Source organism: Heterodontus francisci, chromosome 2 (genome assembly GCF_036365525.1).
Source record: "Heterodontus francisci isolate sHetFra1 chromosome 2, sHetFra1.hap1, whole genome shotgun sequence".
NCBI classification, from domain to species: Eukaryota; Metazoa; Chordata; class Chondrichthyes; order Heterodontiformes; family Heterodontidae; genus Heterodontus; species Heterodontus francisci.
Genome location: NC_090372.1, coordinates 70232254 through 70258109, shown reverse-complemented (window position 1 = coordinate 70258109; position 25856 = coordinate 70232254). Strand labels below are relative to the sequence as shown.

Sequence of the window (25856 nt, the reverse complement as noted above, 5' to 3'; positions counted from 1 at the left end):
TCTGGAACAGTCCCAGCAGATTGGAAAGTAGCAAATTTAGCATTATTGAGGAATGAAGAGAGAGAGAGAAAAAACAAGGAACTACGAGCCAATTAGCCTGACATCAGTCATTGGGAAAATGCTGGAATCCATTGTTAAAAGAGGTGTTAACAAGGCACTTAGAAAATCATATGATTTGGCGGAGTCAAAATGGTTTTACGAAAAGGAAATCATATTTGACAAATCTTATAAGTCTTTTTTGAGGATGTAACTAGCAGGGTAGATAAAAGGGAATCAGTGGATGTGGTATATTTGAATTTCCAAAAGGCATTCAACAAGGTGCTACATAAAAGGTAATCATATAAGATAAGGGCTCCCGGGATTGGGGTTAATATTAGCATAGATAGAGGATTAGCTAACAGAGAAAGTAGGGATAAACTGGGCATTTTCAAGTTGGCAGCTATAATTAGTGGGGTGCCACAAGAATCAGTGCTGGGCTTCAGCTATTTACAGTCTATATTAATAACTTAGATGAAGGGATCAAGAGTAATCTATCCAAGTTTGCTGACAATGTGAAGCTAGGCGGGACAGTGAGCTGTGAGGAAGGCAAGGAGGCTGCAAAGGGATTGTTACAACCGAGGCGTACGAGTGCACTGTTTATTCTAATTCCACCTCTCCACGGGTCACAACATATATTTTAAATTTTTTTCCCCCCCACTTACCGATTGGGTCATAGACTCTATTTTTAATCCCAGAATAAAACACACCAACCAGGCTTATTTAATGAACAACAAAATTATCAGATTATAAAACAAGTCTTAACCAGTAATTAAGTATAAACGCACTGATTGAAATATTCATGTTCCCTTTTTACATTAGCCCCTCACACTCATCAGTTAACCGTAAAAATGAAGGGATTTTTGTTTTTAAGAGCTCTAGTGCAGAAAAAAAAAACCCACTTGGGTTGAATACTTGCTCATTCTTGAAGAAACAGATGAGATACGTTATGTCCCAAAACTGGCACACAGTCTGGCCTCCCAGTACATGTGGATGGGTCACTGGCATCTTTTAGAAAGGTTCTTTTCAGGCAGCATTGAGGATTAATTTAGCAGGCTTTTCTTCAATGACAGGAAAGAGAGGAGTTGACACAGTGAACTTCTCAGGTCTTTTAAGAGGTGCTGGAAAGCTGAGCTGGTTTGTGGTCTTCTCGCCTTGGAAGATCTCCCTCTTTTTATACAGTTCAACCCCAACTCAAAACAATTCAAAAGCGAAACAGACAACAGGAGGTCAACCTTTTGAGCTCCATCAATCTTGTCACTTTTTTGTAAACAACTTCTCCAGGCATCCAGAGTTCTCGGTTGTTTATTAAGCTGGAAGTCAGGTGGTTTCCCAGAAAGGCTTGTTTTCTTCAAGACCTCTCAGTGCCCCTTTTAAAAAACATTTCCAGGGACTGTTTTTCAAAGTCAAGTGGCCTTTACATGACCCCTTTTGAAAACCCCAAAGTTTAACATTTCTTCAATCTTTCAAAAATGAATCCTCAAAAAATATACTCAACAGGCCACAGCAGCACTTTCATAACAGGATATAGACAGGTTGAGTGAGTGGGCAATAAGGTGACAGATGGAGTATAATGCGGGGAAGTATGAGGTTATTCACCGTGGTAGGAAGAATAGAAAAGCAGAATAGTTTTTAAACATTGGTGTTCAGGAAGATTTGGGTGTCTTCATACAAATAACAAAAAGTCAGCATGCAGGTACAGCAAACAGTTAGGAAGGCAAATAGCATGTTGGCCTTTATTGCAAAGGGATTGGAATACAATAGTAAGAAAATGTTGTTACAATCGTGCAGGGCTTTGGGAGACCGCACCTGGACTACCATGCAGAGTTTGGGTCTCCTAATCTAAGGAAGGATATCGTCCCCTTGAAGGTGGTGCAGCAAAGATTCACTAGCATGATTCCTGGGTTGAGAGGGTTGTCTTACAATGAAAGGTTGAGTAGAGTGGACCTCTACTCATTGGCATTTAGAAGAACGATCTCATTGAAATGTATAAGGTTCTGAGAGGGCTTGACTGGGTAGATGCCGAGAGGCTGTTTCCCCTGGCTATATAGAACTAGGGGGTATTGTCTTAGTTCCTTCCAAAATGTCAAATACCCTTGAATATTCAGTTCCTAGCAGTGATCACTCTGAAATCATGTCTCTGTAATGGCTATCCTATCATATACCCATTTATCATAGAATGGTCACAGCACAGGAGGCCACTCGTCCCATCGTGTCTGTGTCGGCACTCTGCAAGAGCAACTCACCGATCCCCACTCCCCTGCCTTTTCCCCATAGCCCTGCAAATGTTTTTCTCATCAGATAATTATCCAGTTCTCTTTTGTAGACCTCCATTGAACCTCCAACACACTCTCAGGCAGTGCATTCCAGATCCTCACCACTCGCTGCATAAAAAGGTTATTCCTCAAGTCACAGTTGCTTCTTTTGCCAGCTTAAATCAGTGTACTCTGCTTCTGGATCCTTCGGCCAATGGGAACAGTTTCTCCCTATCTACTCTGTTCAGACCCCTCATTTATTTCTATTTGTTCCAACAATTCATCCATCTTGCTACGAATGCTACATGCATTCAGATGAAGGGACTTGAATTTTGTCTTTTTACCATTTTTCCCTACTCTGACCTTATTTGCTGGTGCACTCTTATGTCTGTAAGCTCTGTCCCTTCCGTTCACTCTCTGGTTATCATTACCCATATTGCTACCCTGCAGTATTGCCTTGTCCTTTCTAAAGCTCCCCTCATGTGAATCCTCCTCCCCACTATTTAGTTTAATCATATTATTGATCATTTAGGACTGAGATGAGGAGGAATTTCTTTACTCAAAGACTTGTGAATCTTTGAAATTTTCCACCCCAGGGACTGAGGATGCTGAATCATTGAGTACATTCAAAGCTGGGACAGACAGGTTATTGGATTCTAGGGGAAATAAGGGATATGGGGATCAGACGGGAAATTGGAATTGAAGTCCAAGATCAGCCATGATCTTATTGAATGCTGGCGGAGGCTCAAGGGGCTGTATGACTTATGATGTCAAGCATACTAGAGGAAGAAAAATATGAAGCACCTCAGAAAACAGCTAGTTCTATTATCCTAGATGCTGGTCATATAAACTTCAGAAGGCAGTTCAGCAGCATTATACTGATCATCATCAAAGTTAACAGTAAACCACTGATGCGGTAACAAAGAAAATTCCCAGTACTGCAACCCCTCCTTTTGCAAAGGTGACAGTAATGGGTCTCAGTAAGAATTAAAAATTATAGAATAGTCAGTAGCATCATCAGTATTAGGCACTCATGACTGGCATCCCAATGCCAAAGACTTCCCTTTGCTACTCCAATGCCAGCTGTTAATCTGACTCAATAAAAAGGTATCCGGTAATTAGCACCAATGATAATCCCATGGGAGCACAAGGCATTTTGGCTTTCTAATTGTCCATTGATTTCTCTTACTGTATCACATCATTCCTTGGCCGGACAGAGGATGGCCAGTTGGAAATCCTTGTTTTTTGCCGGTCTAAATCTTTTTTCTACTAAAAGATTACAAGACCAGTTGCTGTGTTGACCTATTTGGCTGTAAAAGCATTAAGTCATCAAAAATATTGGATTAAATTGTATATGGAGTTTGTTTCTTTCTCCATAATGGTTTTGGTTAGCTGAACCAGCTAGCTGAAAATCTTAAGTGCACTGATGTTGAACGTAACTTGTTTTGTTGCATTTTTTGCAATCCTTTAGTGATGGAAATATTAAGTTTTATAATCTCTGTAATAAACATCATACTTTGGGAAAAAAAACAAGGCTCAGCACTACATTTGTATCCGTGGTGGCACTGGTTCTTCGGGTTGGGTTTCAGTAGGGACAACAGGATTGACCTACATTGTTGCCTCTTTTTAGATGTATAGTTATCGGGGATGTCAAATCAAATACCTTACGGTACTGTTGAAGAGTCACCGACTTAAAACTGTTTCTCCCTCCACAGTTACTGCCTGACAAGAGTATTTTCAGCATTCCTAGTACTTTGGTTCCTCTTGTTTTTAATCATGTAGGAATACTGTTCCTTTCAGTGCAGCAGCTTTTTCGGGAGCAGCTTGTGAGCGAGTGTGCAGCTGGGAAAGTCCGTTTGAAAGTAAATTTAATTTCCTTTTGTTTTTCGGCGGAGGCCAGGGGGCTGCTGGGTAAGTAAAACACTATATATTTGGGCGGTTTAAAATAACTTTCCTTTCAGTGCAGCAGCTTTTTCGGGAGCAGCTTGTGAGCGAGTGAGCAGCTGGGAAAGTCCGTTTGAAAGTAAATTTAATTTCCTTTTGTTTTTCGGCGGAGGCCAGGGGGCTGCTGGGTAAGTAAAACACTATATATTTGGGCGGTTTAAAATAACTTTCCTTTCAGTGCAGCAGCTTTTTCGGGAGCAGCTTGTGAGCGAGTGAGCAGCTGGGAAAGTCCGTTTGAAAGTAAATTTAATTTCCTTTTGTTTTTCGGCGGAGGCCAGGGGGCTGCTGGGTAAGTAAAACACTATATATTTGGGCGGTTTAAAATAACTTTCCTTTCAGTGCAGCAGCTTTTTCGGGAGCAGCTTGTGAGCGAGTGAGCAGCTGGGAAAGTCCGTTTGAAAGTAAATTTAATTTCCTTTTGTTTTTCGGCGGAGGCCAGGGGGCTGCTGGGTAAGTAAAACACTATATATTTGGGCGGTTTAAAATAACTTTCCTTTCAGTGCAGCAGCTTTTTCGGGAGCAGCTTGTGAGCGAGTGAGCAGCTGGGAAAGTCCGTTTGAAAGTAAATTTAATTTCCTTTTGTTTTTCGGCGGAGGCCAGGGGGCTGCTGGGTAAGTAAAACACTATATATTTGGGCGGTTTAAAATAACTTTCCTTTCAGTGCAGCAGCTTTTTCGGGAGCAGCTTGTGAGCGAGTGAGCAGCTGGGAAAGTCCGTTTGAAAGTAAATTTAATTTCCTTTTGTTTTTCGGCGGAGGCCAGGGGGCTGCTGGGTAAGTAAAACACTATATATTTGGGCGGTTTAAAATAACTTTCCTTTCAGTGCAGCAGCTTTTTCGGGAGCAGCTTGTGAGCGAGTGAGCAGCTGGGAAAGTCCGTTTGAAAGTAAATTTAATTTCCTTTTGTTTTTCGGCGGAGGCCAGGGGGCTGCTGGGTAAGTAAAACACTATATATTTGGGCGGTTTCTGAACCCGAGACACCACACTTGTAGTGTCTCCCACCCGCCCTCCTCCTCTAACCAAAAAAAAAGGACTCGGTGGGGTGTTTATAAGGTAAGGCTTTTTCGATTTCTCTGGTTTTATTGTGATTGGTAGAAACTTTTCGTTCCTTTTTCATTTAACTAAGTTTAAACTTAAGATTAAAAATGGCAGGAGATCTCAGACCCGTATCATGCTCCTCTTGCTCAATGTGGGAGCTCAGGGACATGGCTGATGACCCTGACTCCTTCACGTGCAGGAAGTGTGTCCAGCTGCAGCTCTTGTTAGACCGCATGACGGCTATCGAGCTGCGGATGGACTCACTTTGGAGCATGCGCGATGCTGAGGAGGTCGTGGATAGCACGTTTAGTGAATTGGTCACACCGCAGATTAGGATTGCTGAGGGAGAAAGGGAATGGGTGACCAAAAGGCAGAGAAAGAGCAGGAAGGCAGCGCAGGAGTCCCCTGCGGTCATCTCCCTCCAAAACAAGTATACCGTTTTGGATACTGTTGAGGGAGATGGCTCACCAGGGGAAGGCAGCAGTAGCCAGGTCCATGGCACCGTGGCTGGCTCTGCTGTTCCAAAGGGCGGGAAAAAGAGTGGAAGGGCTATAGTCGTAGGGGATTCGATTGTAAGGGGAGTAGATAGGCGGTTCTGTGGTCGAAAACGAGGCTCCCGAATGGTATGTTGCCTCCCAGGTGCACGGGTCAGGGACGTCTCAGATCGGCTGCAGAACATTCTAAAGGGGGAGGGTGAACAGCCAGTTGTCATTGTGCACATAGGCACTAATGATATAGGTAAAAAACGGGATGAGGTCCTACATGCAGAGTTTAGGGAGTTAGGAGCCAAGTTAAAAAGTAGGACCTCAAAGGTAGTAATCTCAGGATTACTACCAGTGCCACGTGATAGTCAGAGTAAAAATGAAAGAATAGTCAGGATGAATGCGTGGCTTGAGAGATGGTGCAGGAAGGAGGGTTTCAGATTTTTGGGACATTGGGACCGGTTCTGGGGGAGGTGGGACTATTACAAATTGGACGGTCTACACCTGGGCCGGACTGGAACCAATGTCCTTGGAGGTGCTTTTGCTAACGCTGTTGGGGAGGGTTTAAACTAATGTGGCAGGGGGATGGGAACCAATTGAGGTCAGTTGACAGTAAGGAGGTAGTAACAAAAGCCTGTAAGGAACTAGATAATGAAGTCAGTGTGACTAAGGGGAAGAGCAGGCAGGGAGCAGATGATGAATATAAAGGGACTGGTGGTCTGAGGTGCATTTGTTTTAATGCAAGAAGTGTAGTAGGTAAGGCAGATGAATTTAGGGCTTGGATTAGTACCTGGGAGTATGATGTTATTGCTATTACTGAGACTTGGTTGAGGGAAGGGCATGATTGGCAACTAAATATCCCAGGATATCGATGCTTCAGGCGGGATAGAGAGGGAGGTAAAAGGGGTGGAGGAGTTGCATTACTGGTCAAAGAGGATATCACAGCTGTGCTGAAGGAGGGCACTATGGAGGACTCGAGCAGTGAGGCAATATGGACAGAACTCAGAAATAGGAAGGGTGCGGTAACAATGTTGGGGCTGTACTACAGGCCTCCCAACAGCGAGCGTGAGATAGAGGTACAAATATGTAAACAGATTATGGAAAGATGTAGGAGCAACAGGGTGGTGGTGATAGGAGATTTTAATTTTCCCAACATTGACTGGGATTCGCTTAGTGTTAGAGGTCCAGATGGAGCAGAATTTGTAAGGAGCATCCAGGAGGGTTTTCTAGAGCAGTATGTAAATAGTCCAACTCGGGAAGGGGCCATACTGGACCTGGTGTTGGGGAATGAGCCCGGCCAGGTTGTTGAAGTTTCAGTAGGGGACTACTTTGGGAATAGTGATCACAATTCCGTAAGCTTTAAAATACTCATGGACAAAGACGAGAGTGGTCCAAAAGGGAGAGTGCTAAATTGGGGGAAGGCCAACTACACCAAAATTCGGCAGGAGCTGGGAAATGTAGATTGGGAGCAGCTGTTTGAAGGTAAATCCACATGTGATATGTGGGAGGCTTCTAAAGAGAGGTTGATTAGCGTGCAGGAGAGACATGTTCCTGTGAAAATGAGGGATAGAAATGGCAAGATTAGGGAACCATGGATGACAGGTGAAATTGTGAGACTAGCTAAGAGGAAAAAGGAAGCATACATAAGGTCTAGGCGGCTGATGAAAGACGAAGCTTTGAAAGAATATCGGGAATGTAGGACCAATCTGAAACGAGGAATTAAGAGGGCTAAAAGGGGTCATGAAATATCTTTAGCAAACAGGGTTAAGGAAAATCCCAAAGCCTTTTATTCATATATAAGGAGAAAGAGGGTAACTAGAGAAAGGATTGGCCCACTAAAGGACAAAGGAGGAATGTTATGCTTGGACTCAGAGAAAATGGGTGAGATTCTAAACGAGTACTTTGCATCGGTATTCACCGAGGAGAGGGACATGACGGATGTTGAGGTTAGGAACAGATGTTTGATTACTCTAGGTCAAGTCGGCATAAGGAGGGAGGAAGTGTTGGGTATTCTAAAGGGCATTAAGGTGGACAAGTCCCCAGGTCCGGATGGGATCTATCCCAGGTTACTGAGGGAAGCGAGAGAGGAAATAGCTGGGGCCTTAACAGATATCTTTGCAGCATCCTTAAACACGGGTGAGGTCCCGGAGGACTGGAGAATTGCAAATGTTGTCCCCTTGTTTAAGAAGGGTAGCAGGGATAATCCAGGTAATTATAGACCGGTGAGCCTGACGTCAGTGGTAGGGAAGCTGCTGGAGAAGATACTGAGGGATAGGATCTATTCCCATTTGGAAGAAAATGGGCTCATCAGTGATAGGCAACATGGTTTTGTGCAGGGAAGGTCATGTCTTACCAACTTAATAGAATTCTTTGAGGAAGTGACAAAGTTGATTGATGAGGGAAGGGCTGTCGATGTCATATACATGGACTTCAGTAAGGCGTTTGATAAGGTTCCCCATGGCAGGCTGATGGAGAAAGTGAAGGCGCTTGGGGTCCAAGGTGTACTAGCTAGATGGATAAAGAACTGGCTGGGCAACAGGAGACAGAGAGTAGCAGTAGAAGGGAGTTTCTCAAAATGGAGACGTGTGACCAGTGGTGTTCCACAGGGATCCGTGCTGGGACCACTGTTGTTTGTGATATACATTAATGATTTGGAGGCAAGTATAGGTGGACTGATTAGCAAATTTGCAGACGACACTAAGATTGGTGGAGTAGCAGATAGTGAAGGGGACTGTCAGAGAATACAGCAGAATATAGATAGATTGGAGAGTTGGGCAGAGAAATGGCAGATGGAGTTCAATCAGGGCAAATGCGAGGTGATGCATTTTGGAAGATCCAATTCAAGAGTGAACTATACAGTAAATGGAAAAGTCCTGGGGAAAATTGATGTCCAGAGAGATTTGGGTGTTCAGGTCCACTGTTCCCTGAAGGTGGCAACGCAGGTAAATAGAGTGGTCAAGAAGACATACGGCATGCTTTCCTTCATCGGACGGGGCATTGAGTACAAGAGTTGGCAGGTCATGTTACAGTTGTATAGGACTTTGGTTCGGCCACATTTGGAATACTGCGTACAGTTCTGGTCGCCACATTATCAAAAGGATGTGGATGCTTTGGAGAGGGTGCAGAGGAGGTTCACCAGGATGTTGGCTGGTATGGAGGGCGCTAGCTATGAAGAGAGGTTGAGCAGATTAGGATTATTTTCATTAGAAAGACGGAGGTTGAGGGGGGACCTGATTGAGGTGTACAAAATCATGAGAGGTATAGACAGGGTGGATAGCAAGAGGCTTTTTCCCAGAGTGGGGGTTTCAATTACTAGAGGACACGAGTTCAAAGTGAAAGGGGAAAAGTTTAGGGGGGATATGCGTGGAAAGTTCTTTACGCAGAGGGTGGTGGGCAGCTGGAACGCATTGCCAGCGGAGGTGGCAGATGCGGGCACGATGGAGTCTTTTAAGATGTATCTAGACAGATACATGAATGGGCAGGAAGAAAAGAGATACAGAACCTTAGAAAATAGGCGACATGTTTAGAGAGAGGATCTGGATCGGCGCAGGCTTGGAGGGCCGAAGGGCCTGTTCCTGTGCTGTAATTATCTTTGTTCTTTGTTCTATGACTTTCCCTCAAGTCAGTCTGACCTCAATCCTGTAGTAGCATTTTAAGAAAGGACTATTTGAAAATTGAAGCACCTGGGATTTTTTTTAAATATTAAAAAGGTGCTATATAAATGCAAGTTGTTATTCTTGTGTAAATTAATCTGGTGCTACTGCAGCAAAGTATCGATAAAGTAATCCTAATGGAATAAAAGTGATATTGTGCATATGTTCTGGTAAAACACAGAACGAGAGAGGTGGGTATTAGAAAGTCAGTAATAAATGTGCAAAAGCTTCTGCTTGGTATTCTTCATTTCATCATCAGTTTAATTTAAACTGAAGAAAATTAGAAAAATAAAACTTCATGACAATAGTTTCTTTATTTATGTAGATGACTTTAAATAGTAGAAACAAGATACTGAAACATCAGTGATGAGTAGCACAAGCATTAATCATTTATTGCTGACTAATACCTAGGCAGAGTGGAGAAGGTTTCAGGCAAGATGCAGTGAGATCAAAAAGAGGGACAGGGAGTCATGAAGGGGCCGGGAAGTAGGGAGCAGAATAGACAAATTGAGGATTTAACTATGCTGAAATGGAATTTGATGGCAAGCCATTTGAGACACCAGAGTTGTGAATTATCCTATAATTCTAAGTTACCTGATTTGCCTTCACAAGAGAGGAAGATGAGGGAACACACAACAAACCACACAAGATCTCATTTCTGTATACAGCTGAAAAATGTGCAAGAATCTAAATCAAGACTTACAAAAACTGCAAGATTTCAGGAAATTGCCCAAGGCTGCACCTCGTCAATTTTGGGGCAAAAAAAGTAAAAACTGATTGGTAATATTTTCAAAATATGGATTTTTTTTTTTTTAAAAAGGTAAAAAAAAAATGAAAACAAGGTTCTTCACATCACCAATTGTTAAAAAAGTGAAAATAGAAAAGTACATTCACATACCTGCTGAAGACCCTCGGTAATAGTGGTGACAGGAGACATACCACAGGTGAGTGATGATAGCATATACCCATCAGAACCAACTGAACTGTTAAAGTTACCTTGCTAGTTAAAGGGAGAGGTAAAAGAGAGGAAAAGATGCAGTTACAACCTTAATATTTAGTGATATTAATTCTTTTATTGTAGAAAAGATATCACGACTTTAATTGTTTAAACAGTGTAATCGCAGCTATCACACTTCAATATTTGTACAGACAATACAGCTGCAACATTATTCTCTGTATATTGTAGAATCATGTCCACAAGTTTTAGAAATACATCACCTGCAGTCAAATGGCATCTCTACATAGAACCCAAAATTAGGATTGATATCCTTGTTGTAAAAAAAGAGAGGAAAAAGCAATGAAAGTTCAATTAAATTTGACTGATGACACTCCAGTGATGTGCCTTGGGACATTTCCCACTATTTAGCAAAAGTTGCTCTTTTTCCTAATAGTTTTACTAGTGCTGACACATTTTCACCACTCAAACCCTGCCTCCCTCCCCCAGAATTTTCAGATCTAATCAAACTTTTTTGTTCTTTGATATGGGCAATACCAGCATGACTGTATTCATTTTGCTATGCCCATGAGGGGTAGTAGTTCTTCTGTAACAATTGTTTTTATGACTTATGTGGCATGTTAGGCCATTTCAAAGAGCCTTAAAATGCAGCCATATAGTGGAGTTACATTTGCCAGACTAGGTAGGGTTTCCAATCCTTAAAAAGGACATTAATAAACCATTTGGGTTTTTACAACAAAGTCCAGTAATTTTCATTCTAATTGTTTCCAAAGCAAGCAAAAATTAACAGATTTATTGCATTCTATTTCAGAACCTGCCCTGGTAGGATTTGAACTCATGACCCCTGGGTTGTTAGTCCAGCAACACAATGAGTACAAATCACAGCCTTTTCAAACTATGCAGTACAAACTGACAGAAGTTGTTGTATTAAAACACTTTTTAAATTCCTCATATTACATTACTTGACAGCAGGCAGACAGGTGGCCTTGACCTCGGCCTCAGACAACACCATTCTTACTGAGCACAGGGCTGACAGCCAGGCAGACACCAAAAGATTCAAGCCATTTTGTTTCAGAGGAACATAAGTAAAGCATTTAGCCTCTTGAATCTGTTCTGCCATTCAATGAGATTATGGCTGATCTGTGACCTAATGCCACATACCTGCTTTTATCCCATATCCCTTATCTTAACAAAATTTTAAATATGAGCTTGATAGATTTAACGTTTGATCTAGCATCAATTGCCATTTGTGGAAGAGTGTTCCAAATTTCTACCACCCATTGCACTTCAATGCGTTCTTTAATTTCACTCCTAAATGCCTGGCTCTAATTTTTAGATTATGCTCCCCGAGTCCTAAGCAATGAAATAGTTTCTCTCTACCTACCCCCTTAACATCTTGAGAATTTCAATCAAATCACCCCTTAACCTTCTGAATTCCAGGAAATACAACCCTAGTTTGCATAACGTCTCATTGTAATTTAACCCTTGGAGTCTAGGTCTCCTTCTGGTAAACCTATGCTGCACTTTCTCCAAGGCCAATATATCCTTCCTAAAAGATATTGTGCCCAGAAATGCTCACAGAACTCCAGGTGTGGTTTAACCACAGCTTTGTACAGCTGTAGAACTTCAACCCCCTTACATTCTAGCCCTCAAAAGTGCTAGCATTCCGTTAGCCTTTTTGATTATTTTCTGTACCTTTTCATGACATTTTAATGATCTGTGTACCTGGACATCCAGGTCTCTTTGGAACTCCACTGTTTCTAGCTTTTCACCATTTAGAAAGTAACCTGTCCTACCCTTCTTTAGGCCCAAAATGGACAACTTCACATTTGCCTACATTGAAATCCATTTGCCACAGTTTTGCACATTCACTTAAATCGACCAAAATCTCTCTAATTTTAGAATTCCATCTGCACTGCTTATAATGTCACCAATATGTGCCATCAGCAAACTTAGATGATGACATAGAAAGCCACATATCCCAGTTGTTCATAAATAGTGAATAGCTGAAGCTCCAACACAGATCCTTGCGGGACACCACAAGTCACATCCTGCCAATTATCCTTATTCTGTCTCCTGCCACTCAACCAATTTCCTAATCAGGTCAATAATTTGCCTTCAATTCCAGGAGCTTCAACTTCAGCTAATAGTCTCTTATGAAGGACTTTATCAAATGTCTTCTGGAAGTTCATATAAATAACATACATAAACATCGCCCTGTCCACTAGTTTAGTCAACTCTTCAAATAAATTCCATTGGGTTCATCAGGCATGGCCTACCTTTACAAATCCATGCTGACTCTCCCTCATCAGCTGAAAACTTTCAAGGTATTCAGTCACCCTATCCTTAATTATAGACTCTAGTAATTTCCCAACAACAGATGTTTAGGTTAACTGGTCTAGAATTCCCTGGTTCCCCACTCATCGTTCTTAAATAGCAGTGTGACATGTGCAATTTCCCAATCTAAAGGAACAGTTCCCAAATCGAGAGAACCTTAGATCATGGTTAGGGTATCTGCAATGTTTTCACTAACTTCCTTTAAAACCCTGGGATTGTCTATTGTCTATGGGATGAAAAACAACTGATCCCGACGATCTGTCACTCTTTAGCAGCATTACTTTCTTTACTAATATCTTGCTTGCATCAATTGCGTCCCTATACCTGCTCCAATATTAATTTTCATAAGATGTCCAGGTATCCTCTTTTTCTACCGCACATACTGAAAGTAATTATTCAACATGTCCACCATCTCCTTATTTTCATTGACAATATTAGCGTCGGTTTAAAGAGCTCACATTGCTCCTGACCACTCGCTTTTTCTTAACATAATTATAAATACTTTGTGTTGATTTTGATATCCCTTGAAAGTTTTTTGTAGCTCTATGTTTTGTCACCCTTTACTGTTCTTCGTAACTTCCCCATTCACCAGGATGTGTTTGTTTTTTGCAATTTTGTGCACTTAAGCTCCATCTTGTCTCTTACCTCTTTAGTCATCCATAGCTGTTTTTTGGCAAGTAGAGCTCTTGCCCTTAGGGATTATCACATTAAATTCATTTTTGAACACCGCCCACTGATCTTTTGTCATTGTACACAAATAAATTTGCCCAGTTTACTGCGAACAATCTGTGTCTCATTGCAGTGAAGTCAGCCTTATCTAAATCTAGAATCTTAGTTTTCTCCCCACTCAGCTACATTGGAGGAGAGAAGGAACTTGGCCTCCTCACAGTGCCTTCTAAGGCAAAGTTTAAAAAAAAGCCATGTGGGTATATGTGGCTATAATTTACAAGCTCCTTAAATATATTATTGAGATTTCTTTCAACAGACACTTACCACAGCATCTTTTACAATGATTTTTGCCACTTGGTCTGGCTGACATAGTCCTGATGTTTCAGAGATCAATTTGGTCTCCAAAGGCTACAAAACAAAATATTCTCAATTCATATATTGATTTTGACGTAAGGAAGTGCGAGAACAACAACTAACTGTTTTCTGGAAATTAATAAGCCAGATAGGGGAAGCGGTGGCGTAGTGGTATCACTGGACTAGTAACCCAGGGTATTGATCTGGGGACTTGGGTTCGAATCCCACCACAGCAGAAGGTGGAATTTGAATGTAATTAATAAATCTGGAATTAAAAGCTAGTCTAATGATGGCCATGAAACCATTGTCGATTGTTGTAAAATCCCATCCGGTTCACTAATGTCCTTTAGGGAAGGAAATCTACTGTCCTTACCTGGTCTGGCCTACATGTGACTCCAGACCCACAGCAATGAGGTTAACTCTTACATGCCCTCTGAAATGGCCTAGCAAGCCACTCAGTTGTACCTAACCGCTACAAAGTCAATAAAAAAAATGAAACTGGACGGACCACCTGGCATCGACCGAGGCACCGGAAATGACAACGGCAAACCCAGCCCTGTCGACCCTACAAAGTACTACTTACTAACATCTGGGGGATTGTGCCAAAGTTGGGAGAGCTGACCCACAGACTAGTTAAGCAATAGCCTGACACAGTCATACTCACGGAATCATCATACCTTATAGACAATGTCCCAGTCAGTGCAATCACTATCCCTGGGTATGTCCTGCCTGGACAGGACATACCCAGTAGAGGTGGTGGGAGTGGTTTACAGTAGGGAGGGAGTTGCCCTGGGAGTCCTCAACATTGACTCCGGACCCCATGAAGTTTCATGGCATCAGATCAAACATGGGCAAGGTAACCTCCTACTGATTACCACCTACCACCCTCCCTCAGCTGATGAGTCAGTACTCCTCCACGTTGAACACCACTTGGAGGAAGCACTGAGGGTGACAAGGGCACAAAATGTACTCTGGGTGGGGGACTTGTCGATCACCATGAGTGGCTCGGTAGCACCACTACTGACCGAGCTGGCCAAGTCCTAAAGGACATAGCTGCTAGACTGGGTCTGCAGCAGGTGGTGTGGAAACCAAGAGGGAAAAACATACTTGACCTTGTCATCACCAATCTGCCTGCCGCAGATGCTTCTGTGCATGACTGTATTGGTAGGAGTGACCACCGCACAGTCCTTATGGAGACGAAATCCCGCCTTCACATTGAGGATACCGTTCATCGTGTTGTGTGGCACTATCACCGTGCTAAATGGGATAGATTTCGAATAGATCTAGCAATGCAAAACTGGGCATCCATGAGGCACTGTGGGTCATCAACAGCAGAATTGTACTCAACCACAATCTGTAACCTCATGGCTACCATTACCATCAAGCCAGGAGACCAACCCTGGTTCACTGAAGAGTGCAGGAGGGCATGCCAGGAGCAGCATCAGGCATACCAAAAATGAGGTGTCAACTGGTGAAGCTACAACCCAGGACTACTTGCATGCCAAACTGCATAAGCAGCATGCAATAGACAGAGCTAAGCAATCCCATAACCAACGGATCAGATCTAAGCTCTGCAGTCCTGCCACATCCAACCGTGAATGGTGGTGGACAATTAAACAACTGACTGGAGGAGGTGGCTCCACAAATATCCCCATTCTCAATGATGGGGGAGCACAGCACATCAGTACGAAAGATAAGGCTGAAGCATTTGCAACAATCTTCAGCCAGAAGTGCCAAGTTGATGATCCATCTCGGCCCCCTCCTGAAGTCCCCAGCATTACAGAAGCCAATCTCCAGCCAATTCGATTCGCTCCACGTGATATCAAACAACGACTGAAAGCACTGGATACTGCAATAGCTATGGGTCCTGACAATATTCCGGCAATAATACTGAAGACCTGTGCTCCAGAACTTGCCATACCCCTAGCCAAGCTGTTCCAGTACAGCTACAACACTGGCATCTACTCAGCAATGTGGAAAGTTTCACAGGGATGTCCTGTACACAAAAAGCAGTACAAGTCCAACCCGGCAAATTACTGCCTGATCAGTCTACTCTCAAATCATCAGCAAAGTGATGAAAGGTGTCATCAACAGTGCCATCAAGCAGCACTTGCTTAGCAATAACCTGCTCAGTGACGCTCAGTTTGGGTTCTGACAGGGCCACTCAGCACCTGACCTCATTACAGCCTTGGTTCAAACATGGACAAAAGAGCTGAACTCAAGAGGTTAGGTGAGAGTGACTGCCCTCGACATCAAGGCAGCATTTGACCGAGCATGGCATCAACGAGCCCTAGCAAACTGGAGTCAATGGGAAATCGGGGGAAAACTCTCTGCTGGTTAGAGTCATACCTAGCGCAAAGAAAGATGGCTGTAGTTGTTGGAGGTCAATCATCTGAGCTCCAGGACATCAATGCAGGAGTTCCTCAGGGTAGTGTCCTAGGCCCAACCATCTTCAGCTGCTTCGTCAAAGACCTTCTCTCAATCATAAGGTCAGAAGTGGGGATGTTCGCTGATGATTGCACAATGTTCAGCACCATTCGTGACTCCTCAAATACTGAAGCAGTCAGTGTAGAAATACAGAAAGACCTGGACAATATCCAGGTTTGGGATGATAAGTGGCAAGTAACCTTTGCACCACACAAGTGCCGGGCAATGACCATCTCCAACAAGACAGAATCCAATCATCTCCCCTTGACATTGGCATTACCATTGCTGAATCCCCCACTATCAACATCCTAGGGGGCTACCATTGACCAGAAACTGAACTGGAGTGGCCATATAAATACCGTGGCTACAAGAGCAGGTCAGAGACTAGGAATCCTGCAGTGAGTAACTCACCACCTGACTCCCCAAAGCCTGTCCACCATCTACAAGGCACAAGTTAGGAGTGCGATGGAATACTCTCCACTTGCTTGGATGGGTGCAGCTCCAACAACACTCAAGAAGCTTGACACCATCCAGGACAAAGCAGCCCGCTTGATTGGCACCCCATCCACAAACATTCACTCCCTCCACCACCGACACACAGTGGCAGCAGTGTGTACCATCTACAAGATGCACCGCAGCAACGCACCAAGGCTCCTTAGACAGCACCTTCCAAACCCGCTACCTCTACCACCTCGAAGGACAAGAGCAGTAGATGCATGGGAACATCACTACCTGCAAGTTCCCGTCCAAGTCACACACCACCCTGAATTGGAACTTTCCTTCCCTGTCGCTGGATCAAAATCCTGGAACTCCCTTCCTAAAGTACTCTGGGTGTACCTACCTCACAGGGACTGCAGCTCACCATCACCTTCTCAAGGGCAATTAAGGATGGGCAATAAATGCTGGCATAGCCAGTGACACCCACATCCCATGAATGAATAAAAAAAAAAAAAATCCTAATTTGATATTCAAGTGAGCAAGCAAATAAGTCCCTAAATAAATAATTCCTAATCATCCTAACCCAAATTAAGATTTTTTCCCCCCACCTTTTCAAATTTTCCATAGGAGTGATTTTGTTTTTGAGCAAATTTTCCAATGGAGCTCAGCTTTTTGACAATGATCTCAGTTTAGGGTTTGTTTCTAGGGTTTACTGAACAACACCAGTCACTAAAAGACAGTGTTGGGATTTTTTTTTTTAAATGCATGAACTGAAATCTGACCACATTCAATTTAGTTAATTAATTCTCAAAGTGTCCATTATATACAAGTAGAACCCAAGACTGGCTCTGCTGAATGACACAATCCCAATATTGAAATATATTTTAAACAATTCATCTTTAATACAAAACACGACAACCCAGATAGTTGAGAGAAAATGTTACAACACTTGACAGCTGGCATTGCAAACTCAGCAACTGATGAAGCTTGGAGGAGGCCATCTTACTGAGGTCCGCACTTGACTGACAAGGCGACTTTGGGTTAAAACAAAAGATTTGTAATAACTAGATTCCACTTAGGGGACTGTTTCAAAAGTCATCTTCACCCCTACTATAACATTTAATACAAGCCTTGACGCACCCACAAAAAGAAAATAGATTTGTATAGTATATTATCCATCCGTGTCTGGAATCTGTAAGGCAAGCAACCTTCTTTAGCATTAGAAAATCTTGCATGTTCTCCGATTTTGTTTTGACTTCTCCGAATGCAGCTTCTTCAGTATTTTACTATGGGTAATTTGCTAAAACCTCTTATGTGAAATAGAAAAGTAAGTAAATATCTTATTTTTACTTTCAAAGAATGAAAAAGGAAAAATGAAGAATCTGAACCCACTCTCAAGCACTTACTTATAGAGCTGTGTTGGGAAAGGTTAGGAAGCATATCATCTGCTTCCTTAAGCACATATGGTGCAACAGTGATCTAGAAGGGGGAAAGAGGAAAGGCATCAATTGCGCCCACCCCCAATTTATATTAAAAAACAGCCAGTTTCTTTAAACAAAAAAAAAAAATCCATTATTTACCTTTCCTTTATTCTCCTCTTGAAAGCCAGGCGTGTCTGTGTCAGGAGGATAAGCAACAGTAATGTAGATATTGTATGGCTTCACCTTGAAATGTAAACAAGTAAAGTTTTGGATAAAATCTCTATGAAACATTGTACCATCAAATCTTACCAGCTTGGTATCAAACTAATCTGAGCTATGGAAACATTATGATAGTGAATTATGTTACATTCTTCTCATTCTCCCCATTTACAGCCTGGAGGAAAAAAAAGTGTACACTTCGACAGAGCTATGGATTCACATTCCCAATAAGACCCTTATCAGTCAAGCATGGATCCTTTTATCCCATCAGCTTGTTTTGGACTGGAGGATATAACTAGTAGAGTTGATGAGGGGGAGCCAGTGGATGCGGTTTATTTGGACTTTCAGAAGGCTTTCGACAAAGTCCTACATAAAAGATTAGCGTGTAAAATTAAAGCACATGGGATTGGGGGGTAGTGTATTGCGATGGATAAAACATTGGTTGGTGGACAGGAAACAAAGAGTAGGAATAAATGGGTCTTTTTCCGAATGGCAGGCAGTGACTAGTGGGGTACCACAGGGATCGGTGCTAGGATACCTGCTATTCACAATATACATCAATGATTTAGATGAGGGAACTAAATGTAATATCTCCCAATTTGCAGATGATGCAAAACTGGGTGGGAGGGTGAGTTGTGAGGACGATGCAGAGAGGCTTCAGGGGGATTTGGACAAGTTGAGTGAGTGGGCTGATGCATGGCAGATGCAGTATAATGTGGATAAGTGTGAGGTTATCCACAGGAAGGCAGATTATCTGAACAGCTATAAACTGAGAGGGGAATATGCAGCGAGACCTGGGTGTTCTTGTACACCTGTCGCTGAAGGTAGGCATGCAGGTGCAACAGGCGATAAAAAAGGCAAATGGTATGTTGGCCTTCATAGCGAGAGGATTAGAGTACAGGAGCAGGGATGTCTTGCTGCAATTATACAGGGCCTTGGTGAGGCCACACCAGGAATATTGTGTGCAGTTTTGTTCTCCTTATCTGAGGAAGGATGTTCTTGCTATAGAGGGAGTGCAGCGAAGGTTTACCAGACTGATTCCTGGGATGGCAGGACTGACGTATGAGGAGAGATTGAGTCGGTTAGGATTATATTCGCTGGAGTTCTGAAGAGTGAGGGGGGGGGGGGGGGATCTCATAGAAACCTATAAAATTCTAACAGGACTCGACAGGGTAGATGCAGGAAGGATGTTCCCGATGGTGGGGGACTCCTGAACCTGGGGTCATAGTCTAAGGATATGGGGTAAACCTTTCAGGACTGAAATGAGGAGAAATTTCTTCACCCAGAGTGGTGAGCCTGTGGAATTTGCTACCACAGAAAGCAGTTGAGGCCAAAACACTATGTTTTCAAGAAGGAGTTACATATAGCTCTTGGGGCGAAAGGGATCAAAGGGTATTGGGCAAAAGTGGAAACAGCCTACTGAGTTGGATGATCAGCCATGATCATAATGAATGGCGGAACAGGCTCGAAGGGCCGAATGGCCTACTGCTGCTCCTATTTTCTATGTAAGCCCTCCAACTGGCCTCAGTGCTCGTTAAGCTGGGAAAGAGGAAGGAAAAATCATCTAGAGTTGCTGATCCTGATCAGTGTCTCCTGCCTAGTAGGTGAAGTCTGTGAGTGAGTTTGTGCACAAGAATGGCTGAGGCTCACCACCCTACTCTGAATTTAACTCCGTGCCTACTTAATTCTCTCATACCAAGGAAAAGGGTGAAGAATTAACGGCCTGAAATTTGCCTAGTTTTTGACAGCAACTGTCAGGATTTGCCATTATTACCCCTCTAAATCTGACTGCAACTTCAGGATTTAGCCCAAGTGCAGATTAACGCAGAAATCCTGAAGTTGCAGTCTGTCATTCGCTACTCCAGCAGACTGTTATGTTACACTTATTGAAAAAGACCAAAAATGTAGCAAATCTCCCAATGGAGATGCTCACAACAAACGAGAAGATATTCTGTTTTATTCCATGCAACAGACAATGAAATCCCATGCATTATTAGGGCACTGATTTATGGTAAATTGTCAATAAGAGTATGGCAAGTGTATTTTCAGGCTCAACGGCTCATGTCCAAATTTGAACATAATTGTTTGACAAGGAGATTATATGGTACATGAGAGAATGCAATATTGTGCGGCTATATTTAAACTATTCAGAAAAAAGGTTAAAATTTAAAGCAAAATAGGAAAAATGATAGAAGTTGGAGTAATTGAAAATTAACTATACTTTTTTTTATATGCAAGCTTTGAGTAGAGAATTAAATTGAAACTTATGAAATATCAAAATGCTTTGACACCTACATAATTTTTGTTAAAAACTTTTTATACAATAAAACATTTTTTATACAATGTCCATTAGCTTTACATATATCATCCGAAAATATGGAGTCTCACTCTCATTTGTCTCATACCTTCCTGTTAGAGTGCCTACAAATACTAGAATAGGGAAACACAACAGGCAAATGTGGAATTCCCACAGGAAATGTTCACTTAGTTTTGAAGTGTGACCCCATGTAAGAATATACATGCATATTTGTAAACAGAATCTTACCTACCTAATGCAAGATGAAAAAAAAATTAACATGTCCGTCCACCAAGATGGGTTTTAGCTTTCCTCCATTCACGGCCTTCTTTTCTACTTTTCCTTCTTTCCGATTCTCACCATTTCCTAGCTCAAAGAAACAAGCAACAATCCTGCTCTATCACCTGGTCAAAGTCACTACTCAGCTAGCTGCTGTAGGAATTAAGAATGGTCTGCAGTAACTTTTCCAATCTTTCACTACCCACATTGCCCCACTCCCTACCCCAATTCTAGTGAGAAAAGATGAGAACTTAATTTGAATCTTTGATGAAAGCAAGCCCAAAATGGGAGCAATTTCTGTATTCAGAAACTATATGCCCTAGAAAAAGACTGGAAACATAGTCCAGTATTACTCAAGAAATCACTGAGGCCACCAATATCTGCTATTTAAAACAGAAAACATTAAGGTCAGCACTAATGTGTTGTATTTGTAGAGAGGAAACAAAGTACTAGAAGATGTAATACAAAACAGAAAATTGATGCACATACCTCCATTTGCAAAGATTCAGCTAATCCACGCAGAGCAAATTTGGATGGAGAGTAGGCTGTGTAACCGAATAACCCCACTTGACCTGCCTGGGAGGATACAAACACTATCCTTCCCATTCTCCTTTCCTTCATGGTGTGAATGACTGCACGAGTAGGATAAACACTGCCCAGATAATTGATCTCCATTAACCTCTGGGAGAATGACAAGTAATACTAATCAAAACAACACACAGCCATTTAAACTGTTCAGGTAAAAATTTAAAATACAAACCAACTTTCCAATACACAAAAATAGACTTGTCAACCACCCACATTTTATGCTGACAAAGGCTTTTGAACCTAAAGGTTGACATCCAATGTTAATAATCTGCAGAGGTACTAGTCTTAAACTGTCAGTCCAGTAAAATGCATGCACATTCCTGGTTCCTGTGCTTGACGAGACAGGAACAGGATACAGGTGGCATATCAGTAATTCATATACTATCATAAAACGTCTTGCAATGGCAAAGTGTCATGCCCACCACAAACTCCAGGGCTGCACTACATGAACACAACCCGGAGAAGCAGGTATGAACTATCCAGAAGTAGTTACAGTGTTGAGTGATCATCTTTTTGGAGTAGCATTAGCTTCCTTAAAGCTACCAAGTCAACATTTGGTAGTTATCAAAGTTGGTATGCACATGAATCACCCTGACATAATGGATGCAATATTCGTTGGTGGTCTCAAATATAAAGAATGCAAAGAAATGAGATAGAAATCTCAACTGCGAGAGGTCAGATGTAAACCAGGCACTCCTTAAAAAAAAACTTCTCCCTGCACTTCTTAGCAATCACTCCTGAGGCACTTGAGGTGTTGGCAGTTCATTTGCCATCCTTCAGGTGATGTTTACATCAAGAAAGGAAGAGATGCAAAAACGGCTTGTTTCGCTTCCGACATAGCTGGCAGATAGGATAGACTTCCAGTCATCAACCTGGGTTGGACTGGAATCCAAGCCCAAGAAACAGCTTTCTAATTCCTGCATTGCAACTCTTCAAAAATGAAATTTCATTTTCCAAGTGAATTTAATTTCTTGAAAATACAACTGAGTTTTGAATAGTCATCTATGGAAATGCATTTGGAAATTAATTAGCAGGATTTATTGGAAGATGGTGCAAGAAAACCAGCAGCAGGTTTAGTTTCTGCAACAGCAAACACATAGTAAATGACAAACCAACAAGTCATATTCAAGTGGAGTTAAAGAACAGCGTCCCATTGATCTTTTGAAGGGTTCAACAAGTAATATTTGCAACTTTCTTTATTAAAGGGAAAAAAACTACTGCTTCACTGGTGATGAAAGTGCAAAATGTAATTATTTGTTTCGTCTTATTTCAAGACTTCCACGAGGTAAGTCACAAACCACGTGTGATCCCTAATTGCAGAGCAGTGAAGTGGCACACACCATCACTATTCACGATTGAGGGGTTGCACTGGAGGCAAGTCAGATATTAAGCAGAAGAATCAACAACATTATCTTAAAACCAAATTCAAATCAAAATTTTGTGTTTTAGAAAACTGTTATTTTGTACCAATGTTTACAATAGCAAAAACTGTTTTCATACTAATTAAGCGGTTGAGCCTTTTACTAAAATGTAGTAACAATTAAACATTTCCATCCATGCACAGTATTCATACTCGAGACTTGGACTTTCAAAAGCAACCCAAGACTTCTTTGAAATTTTATTTTTGTTACCCCACCTTTAATGTTAAAAAGACAAACTCTTTAGACCATCCTCAGCATAGATTGGTTCTTCTACCAAATTATTCTATAACCAGGACTCTGCTGCTCTTACTCCAGTCACTTGAAATTTTAAGAAACAAGTCCATCAGAGGTTTATCAAATGGCCAGTAACAAATTAAAGGAGTGAACCTACATATGACTAACATCACAGCATGTTACAGCACCAACACAATGTGCAAGGAGGCATCATTTTTGGGGGGAAAAAAATAAACTGGTAGTACATCAAGTTTCAAAAAAATGTAACCTTATTTTTTGAACCCCCCCCAGCTATTTTACTGTTCATGATTAACAATTGCACACTTTACCAGACAAACACCTATGAATCAGAAGACTTTTAAACTATAACCATGCCCAATGTAGGTATCCCTATGTTTGGAGGGAAAAAAGGGAGAAAGGATGTTTCCTAGCCGGAATTGTGTAGCCCTAAAGTAGTTAAGTAGAATGTAACTTGCAGTAGATGCTCCTAGAAAATTGTTCCACTTTGCAGAAAATAATTTAATTGTAGTTATGTAAAATACTCACTCTGAAAAAGCCAATGTCGACATCTTCAAACTTTGCAGCAACGGATATTCCAGCACAGTTTACAAGCATGTCCACTGGTCCCAGCTTCTCTTGTGCCTAGAGTGACAGTTAAATATTAACAGATTAATGCTTGTTTAAAAAAGGTTTGGTTGAGCAAAGGGGAAAGAGATTCCCATTTCTTTGAACTGCTTGGCTTAATGTCACTTTAAGGAGCAAGAAGCTATAGCTAAATGATCACTAAGAGACTAAGTCATTTTTCATCCACATTCTGCTTGAAAAAGGAAGTCTCAATTATTCATTTATTTACATTCCCACATTGAATCAAACTAAAAGTAAGGTTAAAAATAAGCAATGAACCTGTGGGTGTGGCGGGGGTGGGGGTGTAATGAACAATGCAATTAGAAGGCATAGCTAATTTGGTCATGTTACTTAGCAGGTACCTCAATGTTCTCAGAGCAGGGCTGTTTGACATTTGCATAAAACAAGACAGACAGAGTTAGAACAATTATGTACAATATACAACAAACTTAGAAATATAACATACATTTGTGGTTGACAGCAAAAACTGATCTACATTTAATGTTTCAGGTCAACGATCTGCCATCAGAGCTTCTGATGAAAGGTCAATGACTGAAATGTTAACACTCTCTCTCTGCACAGATGCTGTCAGACCTGCTGAGTATTTCCGACACTTTGTTTTTATATAAGCCAAATTCCACTATTACACATGATTAAGTTTTCTGGAATATTTCCAGTGTTGGAGTTTGCATTCTACAATTCCTTGCACTTTTCTGTGAATCCTGCAAATCAGCTGCTTAGTTGATGTCTTTCACAATACAGCATTGGATTTATGACAGGAGGCCACAACTTCTGCAATGTGTAATTTAAGTGACGCCTAGATAAATTGAAATCAAGACAACTACATGAGACTAAGAGGTGTGAGTACAAGTCCATTTCCGTAGCATTGTAGCACTTCCATTAGACATAAACAAGATATAAATGGGTCTACTACATCAAAGTATGTGTTTAGTATGTTCATTTAAAAAAAAGCAGACTTACTTGTTTAATCACACTTTGCACTTGTCCATAGTTTATTGATACATCAACAGATATACACAATACTACCTGTGAAGCAAATCAGAAGGTAGTCACTCAAAAGTGCGCTTTGTAAACAAAACGGCACAAAACTCTCCTGACTGATGCAAATCAAATTGTACACAGCTACGAAAGGAGGAATCAACTGGAATAATTAGAAAACAAGTGACTGCACTATGAATGGGGGTGAAAGGTTATTGGGGGTAGGCAGGAATATGGAGTTGAGGTTACAATCAGATCAGCCATGATCTTGTTGAATGGCGGAGGGCCTCTTTTTACCATCGCTGGGGAAAGGACTTCCCGCCTTGCACGCACAGCCTGGAGGCGAGTGAGTAGGGAGGCATCGCTGAACTGTGATCACAGAACTGAAAGCGAACTCCGCTTCTCTCTCCACAGATGCTGCCAGACCTGCTGAGATGGCCCCAGCACTTTCTGCTTTGCTACCAGATTGACAGCTGCCCCACTCTTCAATAGTGAGGTAAGTATTTCTTTGGCGGTTTAAAGCGCCCCAGCACCTGCTACAAGCTGACAAAAGGTCCCTCACTGCTTCAGATGTCCCACTTCTCCCCATGTATTATGGGGGGGGGGGGGGGGGGGGCACCGCAGTGATGCTAATGAGCCCCCGTGCGTAATATCATGGGGGCTCTGCAGCGACCGCTCAGTGCGGGCAGACCACCGACTTCAAAGCACGCTGCACTAATAAAATTCTGTCCCATGTGTGCAAGGAGGGTGATTGCCGGGGTGGGGGGAACATAACTATTGCTACTCTGACAGTCTGGGGACTGTGGAGTATGGAAAGAAAGCAACAGCAAGTTGCTAGTAAGCTAGTCCCCAAATAGGAAGATGACAAAATATAATGACTGGATATCCAAAAGGATCTCATCTGCATATTCAGTACATTTAAAGTGAATATACCAGACTTGCAGTCACTCAGGCCTTTACATGGAGACACCGTGCAGAAATAAAAACTAAGAACCAATCAGGTAGAAATACTGATTCTATGGATGGTTAGTACTTAGCTAGGTTAAAAATGAGCTATTGGAAAGCATATATTTTAAACTTGTCTGACATTATTTGTCCAGAAACTGAACAATTTTCATCATATTCGCAGAGCTATGCAATTTATTCTGCCAAAATGAAAGCTTTCTTATTCCCCAATCACAAATGAAAT

General features: G+C 41.9%; 1 protein-coding gene across 1 annotated transcript in view; it reads right to left on the bottom strand.

Annotated features, from left to right (window-relative positions):
* Positions 1-25856, bottom strand: part of kdsr (3-ketodihydrosphingosine reductase) — a 75544-nt gene that overhangs the window by 17833 nt on the left and 31855 nt on the right. The window contains exons 4-9 of the mRNA XM_068058882.1: positions 24650-24715; positions 23591-23686; positions 21291-21482; positions 18167-18250; positions 13692-13775; positions 10305-10406 (exon numbers count right to left, since the gene is read on the bottom strand). Of these exons, the coding sequence (XP_067914983.1) occupies positions 10305-10406; positions 13692-13775; positions 18167-18250; positions 21291-21482; positions 23591-23686; positions 24650-24715 (624 nt within the window). The remainder of the gene's footprint in view (positions 1-10304; positions 10407-13691; positions 13776-18166; positions 18251-21290; positions 21483-23590; positions 23687-24649; positions 24716-25856) is intronic.